The sequence below is a fragment of the Rhinichthys klamathensis genome, unplaced genomic scaffold (genome assembly GCF_029890125.1).
Source record: "Rhinichthys klamathensis goyatoka isolate OS25496 unplaced genomic scaffold, OSU_Roscu_1.1 h1tg000473l_1, whole genome shotgun sequence".
NCBI lineage: Eukaryota > Metazoa > Chordata > Actinopteri > Cypriniformes > Leuciscidae > Rhinichthys > Rhinichthys klamathensis.
This window is the reverse complement of record NW_026606961.1, coordinates 170638-183049: the sequence shown is the minus strand read 5'-3', so window position 1 is coordinate 183049 and position 12412 is coordinate 170638. Positions and strand designations below refer to the sequence as shown.

General features: G+C 36.2%; 2 protein-coding genes across 4 annotated transcripts in view; both read left to right on the top strand.

The window, feature by feature from the left end:
* Positions 1–370: 370 nt before the first annotated feature.
* mrpl1 (mitochondrial ribosomal protein L1) lies at positions 371–4221 on the top strand. The gene is made up of 9 exons (XM_056236939.1): positions 371–479; positions 1027–1135; positions 1290–1563; positions 2756–2839; positions 2973–3044; positions 3308–3419; positions 3516–3613; positions 3766–3847; positions 4059–4221. The coding sequence occupies exons 1-9, from the start codon at positions 449–451 to the stop codon at positions 4154–4156; spliced, it is 960 nt and encodes a 319-aa protein (XP_056092914.1). The 5' UTR covers positions 371–448; the 3' UTR covers positions 4157–4221.
* A 1033-nt stretch (positions 4222–5254) lies between these two features.
* fras1 (Fraser extracellular matrix complex subunit 1) overlaps positions 5255–12412 on the top strand; it is a 120288-nt gene continuing 113130 nt past the window's right edge. For 2 of the 3 annotated variants that reach the window (XM_056236941.1, XM_056236940.1), the window contains exons 1-2: positions 5255–5729; positions 6655–6686. In XM_056236941.1, coding sequence (XP_056092916.1) covers positions 5663–5729; positions 6655–6686 — 99 coding nt within the window. In that variant the 5' untranslated portion in view covers positions 5255–5662. The remainder of the gene's footprint in view (positions 5730–6654; positions 6687–12412) is intronic. The other variant, XM_056236942.1, reaches the window with a different exon arrangement.

The following is a 12412-nucleotide window of genomic DNA, read 5'->3' as shown; positions in this document are numbered from 1 at the left end:
GAGGAGTGGAGACCATTGTGCTCTTGCAATAATACACTGTATACAACTTTATTTTTATTATAGTAGGCCTATGCCTTTTGAAACATAGAGTCGTATTCATACAGGGAAAAGTTTATAATAAACCTGCAAGAAGAAGAACTTGCTGTAACATTTTTACCTTTACTTTTTGTGTATTTCATGCAGGGTTGTTGGATTCTTTGTATAAATGGGGCAAATGACATGTCATTGATGATGGACAAGAAAGGCTTTATGTAACGAGCATATTAGCTGTTTGTTGTCGTATCTATAAATATAGCGCATGTATAGAAATTAATTTCTAATTATGTACAATATTTTACCAAAGCCAGATGCGCACAACATATCATAACGATATTTATGAGTGGGAACGCTTAAACGGTGGTTGATGATTTAGACGGAAAATTTAAGTGTAACACACAATTCTGTCAACATGGCTGCCTCCTCCAGGAGTCTTTTAAGAGGTCAGTTTTAAGCATTATATATTATTTTACTTATATTCTGTTCATTCCAATGTATTTTCGGATTAATAACATGCAAGCTGCCATGTGCAGAATACTTGAGCTGATCGCACAACATCTAAGTTACACAAGCTAACAGTTTACACCACGATCTCTTATAGTTATGCTTATGTGAATTTATGCAGCGTGTCTGTCAAAAGGATACATTATAGTATTTTAATATATATTAGATGCATTATTTTGGATTGAGTAAACAGAAAGGAGCCATGCACATATGTTTTTAAATTGTTACATAAAATGGCCATGGTAACCATTGATGGCCGTAAGTAATGGCTACTCACAGTGACAACTCCTGTAGTAACTATGGTATCTTGATGAAACCTTTGGCTAGCATGGTACATTTAGCAAGAAAGCTGCCTAGTGGTCAGTCTTTAGATCCACTCCCTTCAGTCTATTTACTACTAGTTAGTTGTAATGTAACCATTAATATAAATCAGTTGACTGAGTCATTTTAATTCTATTATGCTCATGTGTCTTGTTTCAATCACAGTATTACCCAGGTGTCAGAGTTTGTTCTTCACATGCAGAGCTCCTTCTGTCTCCTGCAGCTCACTGACTGCAAACAGACAGCAGCATGTAAGATCCTACGCTGCTACCAAGTAAGTTCTGTGTACACGATTTAGTCTTTACCTTGGTAAAGGTTGTCTAATAAAATTCAGACATTTTGTATTTGACATGCTGAAAAAACAAGAAACCATGCAAAAACATATGCAAAGAGGAGACATATGTTCTTCATCAACTCTTTTTTTGTAGACAGAAAGAGAAGAAAGAGAAGAAAGAGGAGAAGGTTCAAGAAAAGGTGGTGAAAGAGAAAAAAAAGGTTGATGACAAAGACAGGCATAAACCATATGGACTCACATACTGGGCTCCAGTAGATGATGTGTACATGGTGAGGTACTATCCAAAACCTGTCTATGAGACACCCGTGGCCATTGAAATGCTGAAGAACTTTCAGAAACTGGACTTCAGTCCTGAAAACCAGCCTGTGTACATTAATCTACGTCTGGACATGAAGCTGGAGAAAAAGGTACATCTTGCGTGGTTGTTTTATTAAGCTGAGTTTGATTTAAGTAATATTTGCTTAAAATAATAAATTAAAGGTGCAGTCTGTAAGAGTGACCGCTAGTGGTCAAAATAGGTACTGCAGTCCAATTCAAAATATCGGAGATATTTGTTTCTCCCACCACCTGCTCCGGGTCGCCAGTTTGAGCACACAGGAACGAGCGCAATGGACAATGAAAATTGGCAACGTGCACTATCACAGACCAAAACAAAAATATGTGAACTTAGAATGTTTCCTCAATATATGCAAACATATTATGGTATTTTTATGCTTTAGTAGAGTGAAAAAGTTACATACAGCACCTTTAAGAGAAACATTTTGAACTAAATCATTCGAAAAATTATTTTGAAATTAGCTTATGAAGTTAACTTATGCTTACCAAGGATGCAAATGTTAAATAAAAAAGTAGTATTTTGAAATATTAAAATTTGTATTTCTAGTTTGTATGTCTAATCTTTTCCAATTTTTAGTTGAATTTATAAAATGATTGTAAATTAATGAATTTGAGTGGTTGCAAAAACTATTACACTACTGTTGAAAAGTTTGAGGTCAGTAAAATGTTTTAATGTTTTGAAAGAAGTCTTAAGTTTGCCAAAGTTGCATTTATTTAATCAAACTAAGTACAGTAAAAATAGTAATATTGTGAAATGTTATTGCAATTTAAAATAACTTTTCTATTGTAATGTTTTAAAATGTAATTATTTTCTTTGATGGTAAAGCTGAATTTTCAGCCTCATTACTCCAGTCTCCAGGAAAGAGCTTTCCCGTGCTTTAGTTGCAGTGGTCAGAGACAAGTTAAAGCTGTTATGGAGCTGTTCTTGCTTCAAGAAAGCTTAAATGTATCAAGTTCTGCTGTTCTACACCATATTACGATGATTCTTGAAGGTTCTTGACCTTGTATTTGGTATAAAAAAAGTTTAATTGCTGCTAAAATACGTAATATGTGACTAATACAAAAGTCTGTCTTTTCTTGTGATGGTTCGCCTTAAATTAAATAGGTTCAATGAGCTAGAAACAATGTTATTTTGAGTTAACTGGGTGAAAAATACTTCTCCTTAGCATGGTTGCAGAAACATTTCATCACTATAACTGCAACAAACAATTATATTTAAACGGAACATTATACCTTAATGAAATTCAATTTGTTTTGTTTCAGAAAAAAGTGGATCCATTTGTTAGCACAATTCACTTACCACATCCCTTCAAGTCGGACAACAACAGAATAGTGGTTTTCACTGAGGTGGGAGCATCACTCTGTGGTTTGCGTTAAACATTGCAGGTGTCAGACTGAATCAATTAGATAAGAATTTACAGCTTCAATTCAGGAGACTGTTCAGGTTACATACATTAATTCTAGAGTTATGGCTTTACAGAATCCAGATCAAGCCAGAATAGCGATGGATAATGGAGCAACAGTTGCAGGTGGAGCAGAACTGATTGACAAGGTAAAGCTCATGAGAACTTGTTGGCTGAGAAGGTTAACTGCTACATATGCTGTATAAGTGTCTTCTTTTTTCAAACAAAAAAGGGCCCAGTTACCCTGAATTCAACCTACGTTTTTGCTATAGCAGTAATCATTTATTGAAAAGAGCATTGTTGATTTTTTTTGCAATTGCTCATTTACTTTGTGTGCCTTAAAAGAGCATTGTTGATTTTTTTTGCAATTGCTCATTTACTTTGTGTGCCTTTTAATCAATGGTAATTACAGATTTTAGTTGATGAGATCACAGCAGATTTCTACTTGGCTGAGCCAGACATTCTACAAAAGCTGCTTCCTTTGAAGAACAAGCTGAGGAAGAAGTTTCCCAAGAGCAAGAGAGGTCAGTGAGTTTCCCCATGTCATGTAACGGGCATGGTCTATTAATGTACAACTAAATAGTGGTTCAATTGGATTCTTGTGTTGTTTCTTCCATCAGGATCTGTTGGAATAAATATACCCAGAATGCTTGCGTTGTTCAAGACTGGTCATGAATATATGGTGGAGGACATCCATGTTAACACACAAGTTGCAACAGTAAGTCACATTGAACTACTTTGGGTGACAGACATTTCTATCTATATATAATAAAGTGAGCAGGGTGATTTCTGCTTATTTTCATATCTATGAGTTGTTTTTTTATTTACGTATTTTTTACATTTGTTAACTCAGTTTGGTTTGTTAAACAGCTGGATATGCCTAAGGAGTGTATTTTGGAAAACATTCATGCCATTGTAAAAGATGTGGCAAGCCATAAACCAGCAGAATTTGGTAAGTAATTTATTTATTAAGTATACGTTTAATTTATTCCAACCATCTCACAAACTGTGAGCAAATGCCAAGGCTGAATTCCTTTTGAACATTTAAAAACTACAGAATTATGAGGACTACATGTTTGTTAGCATGTCCATGCTCTCTACAATAGATTTGACATTTGTGGAACTCATATTCTTTTACTTTAATAAAATGTCTTCTCTTCCAGGTCCATTTATTGACCGAGCAATTATCTGCAGTAGGTCGAGTGAAGGTTTGCACATCAAAATCGATGAATGGTTGCCACAAGAAGAGAAAAAGGCATGAGCTTTATATGTATATATTTGCATTGTACAAAACATTAGACTGCAATAAAATGGTAAATGTGATAACTGTGTGATTATTCTGCAGCCAGTTTTTACAGCAGAGGCATATTTTAGGTAAAGATACGACAGAATGGTCAATAAGGATGCCCTGTTGCAAAGGATTTCGGCCCACATTGACTTTCCTATCATAATGGAGATTAATTTCTGATGATATGGAATGCCTCAAGTTAGTGTATTTAACAGAAAATTGTTCACATTTTGATGTGGGTGTTAATTTGAAGGGTTTTTTTTGGAAAATGATTATCAGTCTAGCAATTTCACAACTATTTGCATATGTGACAAATTTTGCCTCAACTCCACTATAGTCCTCCCATCTGAGGGGAAGAAGTCACTTTTTATATTCACATATTTTTATACTATGTTTAAACCTTCGTACACTTTGGGACCTGAAAAAAAGTGTACGTCCTTTTTCCCCCTGGGCCTTACATCCCCTATCTATAACAGCAGGTGGCAGTAGTCGCTCACACACTTTTTCTAAACTAATTAAGCTCACATTTAAAGTTTTTGTCTTCATTTTTGGCATTTTCAAAATATTCTTGTTAATGGCTAAGATAAGACATAGGCAGGTTTTGTTCCAGACAGTATGTATTAAACCATAAATATGTAATTACTATATATTTTATATTTAAAATGTTATGTTTTACTTCTTAAAAATATTACTATATTTATTATAGCCAATCTTACTATAGGATATGTTAATACATTTTAAAATGATATTTAAAAAATATAGCATGGTTAGAAAGGTTTGAATTTCTTCAATTCTATGTCCTTTTCTGTTTTGTCCCGTGAATGAGCACAACCAAGGATCAGATTGCGCTGCTGCACGTGACTCTCAGGAATCTCTGACCCTAAACTGCACTAGGTACTTTAAGTATTCTTAAATGTTTTTAAACGTTCAATGAACGACATTCAATTAGCATTATTCTAAGTTTGGAATGCATGTTTACACACAAATTAATTGGCCTAATAAAAAAAAAGCGCATTAACAGAAGACCACCACGAAACCCAATCCACGTCAAAGCTTTGATGGCCACAGGTTTTGTTCCCACAGTGGTAGAGGTGACGGAGGAGGGGGTTTCTCGACTCGTGAACACAGCTGGTCGTTTCTCCAATAACTCACTTTAAAGAGCAGCTCGTACGCTCAGTGGTCGTTAGTGCGTGTTCCTCTGTAATTACTCGCGTTCAAGTTGTCTTTGCTATGGGCCCGTACTTTTAAGAGGCAGGATTTTCGTGTCGGAACTGCTTTCTGTGAGGAAGTTTCGCTGGAGAGCGCACTGGACTGGATGCTTCCCAGTATCGAGACCGACTCTCTGCAAGACTTCAAGCTCAGCCGCTGCTGATTGATTCGAGTCCTCGGGAAAGAAATGATGATGCGTTCTAATTCACATTCAACTTAAAGCGATTGTATTTTTGAGCATTTTGGATTAACACAGTTTCTAAAGTGAATATGGGTCCTATTTGGATCCTTCTAACCGGTTTAATTGGATATATCACCATCTCCACCGGAGCAGAAGGTTGGTGTCCCTGTTATTGTGATTTTACTGAATTCAGTTGAAAATGTGTTGCCTGCTATAGGTAAAACCTGCAAATAAGCGCGGGTAGTTAAATAAAATAGATTTACAATTTCTCCTGTAGGTGCGCATGGAAATGCGATAAAATAGCAATGCGCAATACTATTAAATAACTGAATGGCTATGTCTTAGTGATGCTGTTTATGAAACGGCGTCCGCATCATGTACGTCTCTATCTGTATGATCTGTACATCTCTATCTGAATCTTCCTGCATCAACTTGTGATGCATTTGCGTGAATTCACAATAACACAATTATTGAGAAGTTGATTGACAGTCAACATTATTGCGATTGGTTTTCAAGATGAAAGTGTATCCTGACGGAAGTAGCCCAGGCTTTCTTTGAGAAGTAAAACTTAACATAGACATCCTAGTTAACTTAATCTTTAAAAAAAAGTTTCTGGACCATGTTTTCACGATTATCTGCATGCAATTTAATGCAGTTTCTATAATCTAAAATACATTTGTTCCCTAGCCTGATGCCTCTAAATGAATACAGTTTAGCTACAGTGTTATGCATTAAGTGTCTTTTAGTTCCCAGCCGTATCTGTTAACATGGCAAATGAATGTCAAACTTTTAAAACGGATCAAGAATGATTATAATGTTGACTGACATCCTTTTCTCTTTACAGCGTGTGAGAGTAAACCGTTACATTTCACTAATGCACTGTACGTGTGACAATCTTTTGTGTTCTCTCACATTGGGTGCTACTGGCATTTATGAATGTCCAAGACATTGTCAGACAAATGATTGTCATGACTGTAACATTTGTCCACAAGTAATAATGAACTTGTCATTTGGCCTGCTAGTGAAAGCTGATGTATTGATCCTCTTCCACCCTTGTTCACCTAGTTTTCTCCATCCACAGGAGCATGTGTCCATCGAGGCGCATTGTTTGCGGTACGTATCCATTCCTCCTCTTGTTTTCGCTCCCTTTTATTCTGAGCATTAATGTAGCCTACTTTTGTTGAGATCTGGGGCTTTAAGCAATAATCCTGCTCCATTTATGCAAGTCAGACATGGTGTCTTTAATTATTTAGTTGCCCATTATCACAGCACTGACATTGAAATGAGTCGCCTGGTAAAGTATCAGTAAGAATAGGTCTCACAGTCCCTTCAGATATATTTGAGGAGAAATGCCTTATAAATAATAAACGTGCTGACTTTGTGAATGGTGCTGAGAAGGAGATGGTCTACTCTAGATTGTGTACCTTGAGAAATGTAAAGAAACCTTGTATTCAGGTCTCTCTTTTAGCCCACAGCTCAGTGCAAATTGTAAGACACAGACACCTCAGATTTCCATTCATTTTGTGGTTGTGAATGATGAGATTGCCCTTTTGTTGTTCCCTTTGCAGAACTAATGGTTTGTATGTTAACGTATGTGTGTAATTTTTAACTTCATCCATGATTACTTGCAGGAATAGTAACATTTTGAGTGCACAGACACTTTCTTGTCATTACAAGAGAAAATACCTGCTTCACACAAGCTTCATACATGGAACTGTGATGCACAACAGGTTTTCTTCATGGTTTAATGGGAAACAATGACACATCTTCGTCTCTGCTATTGTGTAATGACAGTAATTAAAAGCAGTGTAAACACAGCAGAAGGATTCCTTCCTTCACTGCCCTGAGAACTGGGAATGGAAGTGAATGGTATGCGCATTATTCCCTAAAACTCTGCTCCTCCTGGGATTCAAGAGGCTTTGTGGGGAAAATGGGGAGCAGGTTGGAAAGACAGTCGTGGGCAGGTGGAGACATGCTGGAGGGAGTCAGGAAGAGGCTCTTTGAAGTTCAAAAGAAAAGTCAGCCAAAACACCTGGACAAGGGGCCCATGTGTCCTGATATAGGGGAAAAAAGGCAGGATTTAAGTAGCAATTATGGCTCCAAACTCTTTTCAGAAGTCGTTAGCAAATCAAAGCATGTGAATGAATGGTTAAACCGTGTCAAAACGTATATAGCTAATTGGTCTTTTTGGTTGATTTAGTTTCTTGTTGTATTAGAAATAATATTAAGAAATCTAATTCGGTATACATACTTGTATTTTTTTTTCCAATTCAGCTAGGCCTAATTATGTGTTTTGTGTCTTTTTAACCCTTTGTTTGATGATAGCGATGGAAAGTACAAAAGATGGGGTCAGTAAAAGTTTTGTTTGAAGGCAAATACTTTTATTCTGCAAGGTTGCTTTAAATGGATCAAAAGTCAATGTTAAGACATTTATAAAAAGAATTCTATATTTCACATAAATGCTGTTCCTTTGAACTCTCTTATTCATCAAAGAATGCTAAAAAAAGTATTATGGCTTCCACAAGTATATTAAGCCACACAACTGTTTTCGACATTGATAATAATAATAATAATAATCAATGTTTTCTGAGCACCAAATCATCATTGTAGAATGATTTCTGAAGGATCTGACACTGAAGACTCAAATTCAGCTTTGCCATCACAGGAGTAAATTACATTTTAAAATGTATTAAAATAGATAATTATTTTAAATTATAATAATATTTCACATTATTTGCGTTTTAACTGTATTTCTGATCAAATAAATGCAATCTTGGTGCATAGGATAATTCTTATATATATAAAAAAAACCTTACCGACTCCCAACTTTTGAATGGTAGTGTATATAAATTTCAAATTTTTTATGGTGTCAGAACCTAACCAGTTGTTGTGTGTAGCAGTGCCATGAAGGTGAACATGTATATGTAATCTGAAGAGCCTGTTGAGAGATATTTGGCAGTTGGTCTAAAGTTTTTCTATCATTATTTTTAACTCTGCTACTTCAGCCTTCGAAAGTGGAGAGTGTTCAATAAAACAGTAGGTGAAATGACAGATGCGGACTTCTCAGGAGTGTTAATTTCGTTTTAGCAAACAATGGCAGAAAACAGCAGTTTTGTGCATTTTTGCTGTGAAGAGTCCTTGCAATGAATACAGTATAAAGATTAATGAGACCCAGTGCAATAGCTCTCACCCTTTCTATTCAGCAGCACATTCTGAAATAACATCACCACATCTAAACATATCACTCAGGCCCTGGAGCACAAATTCCTTGCGTTGCAAGTAGTCCGCCTTCAAGCAATCGAAATGTAGGGCAACTCAAGAATTCAACTGTCTAAACACAGACCCCTAAAATGACCGATTTTGGCTATTTTATTGGTTTAAAATAAAGTATTTAGTTCATTTTAACATATCTATAATTTGCTTGGAAATCAAATAGGAATTAATTGGAGTAAAATATTTTAAGATTATTTGGGATTGAGGAATTTGGAAATTAATAATTAAAAAAAGATTTGAACTATATCTCCTTAGTTATCTTGTTTAGGGGTTTTATTTAGCAATTATACTTACAAATAGATCACATGCAGAGTAAATATACGATTGTTAAATAGAGAGAGCGTGGTCACGTTCTCCCATGCCACCCATGATGTTTTTTAGTGTGGTAGCCATATTTTTCAGAGGATAAAGCCCTAGGCTTCATGACCTCAAGGCTTATGGAGGTTCTCCCCATTTTAAGCCTCATTATTGTGTTTTTCTGATTTTCACATCAAATCTGTTGTAACGATACAGGTCACTTAATACTTGACCTGTTTCATTATGTCTCAATGCAACTAAATCTGAAGTTGAACCCTAATCCTGCAGACTTTTACATGGGATTGTGAAACATGCATATCTACTTAATAGAACTGATCTTCTCTGTAGCAGTCACAAACCTTTTTATTCACTGTTGGATTTTATTTAGTCACACAAATAGGGCGGTATATCATTTGTAGTAGGCAGTGCCTGATTTTATTCATGCTACATTGAGTGAGGTAGTTCCACGGGTTTCCTGTTGTGGATAACTTCACATGGCTTTTGTGGGTAATCCAGCAGGCCTTTAGGTAACAAACTGGCCCTAATCCCCTTTCTGGCCCATTGAACACATACAATTTTGTCCCACTTATCAAGTTAAACAGCAATATGACAAACCATTTGGGTACAGAGCACAGAGGGAGTTTTTAAAAAGTGACTTAGCAGTCTTTAAATTCCTGGATCCAGGAATATCTTATAGCACAGTTCTTGTTCTTCAAGCATGCACATATATACTTGCTTACAGCAAACACCCTGCTTGGCTAGTAGAGAAGCACTCCACACTGCCTGAACTGTCTAAAACCTCTGCAAACAGCTAGTTCTTGCTTGATGGTGTCTTTTCCGAGTTGTTTGTCTGAATGTCATCGCCTTTTGTTCCTCAGTTCATTCCAAGTGATTATTTTACAGCTCTAAGTTGAAGCGTGTTTGCATCCTGTCTATTGCTGTGGACAGATTGGTATAGTGTGCATTCTTAAACATGACCTTACAGGAACAACTAACTTTTGTCTAATGTTTTTGTTAAAAATGTGGTCAAGAACATTTTCTCCAAGCAATCTCTCTCTCTTGCCACCTAAAAAATTAAATGTTACTTATGACCATGATGGTCAAACAGACGTTATTGCAAACTTGCATGACTTTCTTTCCTCTGCGCAACACAAATGAAGATATTTTGAAGAATATTGGTAACCAAACCGTTTTGGTGACCATTTACTTCCATTGTATGAAAAAAATAAATAAAAACTAATTTCATGTTCCACAGAGGAAAGACATTCATACGTGTTTGTACCAGATTGATGGTGAGTGAATGATGTCAAACATTTCATTTTTGAGTGAATTATTTGCCGGATAGGAGAGATGAAGGTTGAAGGGTGAGTTCCGTTCAGAATTGAACTGAGATTGCTTTTTAAATTCCTGAATTTTAGTTGAATTTCAATTGAGGTAGCAAATAGGATATAGAATTGCAATTCAGATTGGAATGTAAGGAAGAAGAATGAAAGTGAATTGAAATTCAATACAAAGGTTTTTAGGGGAAGAAAAGAGAGAAACTTTCGTAAGTTTCGTAAGTTAGTTCGTAAAACAAACATTGAATGTTGGCTTGACAGAGGTTTGAAAGTTTTAAAAAAAGTTTAGAAGCCTCGAAGTTTGAATGTAGTTGGGTATAGATATGGATGGATGGATGGATGTTTTGGTCAAATTAGCAAATGTTTACCTAAGGCTTATGTGGTTTGAGTTTTGGTTTTTCTCAGATTAAAATTTTACTCTAGCTGGGGGTTCAGCATACTGTGAGATGTCATGAGAAAGCTCTTGCAATGAAATCCAGAAGATAACTCTTGAGTTTGGCTACCTGTTGCTCTCCCGTAAGTGCAACCTCTGGCAGTCAGAATAATTCATGTTCAGACTTGATTCAATTTTACATTTGGATTCAACACTTCATGCACTACAATTTCATCCCATGCTGATCCACCAAAAGCTGGAGGTTTCAGAAATGGAGGAATACTGTAGTGCAAGATGAACTGACAGGGCAAATTTCAAAGGTCAATTTGAGGTTGAAAGACTCATAAAGTCTTGATGAGAAACTTTTTGGAAAATCTCATGTCAGAGGTTATTCAGCATCTCCGTGTGGTTATCTGCACATCTGTGACTTCATCTTGCTATTGTTTCTGTTGTGTTTTTAAACATGGCTCCCTCTGTGAATTCCATGGAGACAAGCGGAGGTGAAACGACTGAGGTGCAGAAAGATGGTAGCCTGGGGAAAGACAGCCAGACAGGGCCTGTCTCTGGCTCCAGCCTTCTTCACCCTCAAGTGCCTAATTTTGTTTTTTGCTCATGTTCTCCTGTTCAGTGGCAAAACAAAGCTTCCACCGTGTGGCCTGCCACACAACACGTCGGGACTGAGTTTGCACTTGTTATGCTGGTGCAAAGAGATCTTCATACATCAAATCTACAGGTCTTGGCAAAAGTCCCAACTGATAAGAGGGGACCTAACATCAAGCCTCAGCCAACGAAACTATCTTCCAATTCCACGTTCTTTAGCAGCATTTGATAATGAACCTAACTTGAGGCAAGCCCCTGCAGGTTCATGCAACAAAATGAATAGCTTATAATCAGTATCATTTCAATCCAGGCTGGCATTTATGAGAGTAATTTAGCCGTGATTTGTGATAAAATTAAGGTGCGAGATTCTTATCTTGATTGTGTCTTGGAATTTTATTACAAAGCTTCTTTTCAGAGTGTTGAGTGGAAACTCTGGTGTCTGTTGTGGAAATATTAATCCACCTCATGAATGGCTCCTTATCATCAGGTCCCATTTTAAATGGTGGGGAATTAGCAAACACACAACAGACTCTTTCAATGCTCCATAATTAAACTTTAACTCCTTTAATAGCGGGACTGGTCTTTAAATATAAATACGCATAACATATTCACTGCAATCAAAAGATAAAACATTTCAGAGTCAATCATTTACACAGTTTAGTGTCATTCGCATTGTCTTTAAAGTTTGTTGTGGTAAAAACATTGAGCGGATGCATAATTGTGTATATGTATTATGAGTTGTGTGTGTGTGTGTACTGTATTTCTTTGCTGGTCTGATAAGGTGGCTTTTACGAAGTGCAGCTGATACTTAAAAGATGAGAAATTTGTTAAATTCTTTTGACCTTTTTGATTGATTGCACCATACTGTACTTGTGATATTGTCTTAAGCATTTTAAAAGGGTTCATTCATTGTCAATGTTTACTTGTTAGTTTTACTTGTTAGTCTTTTCTGTTATATA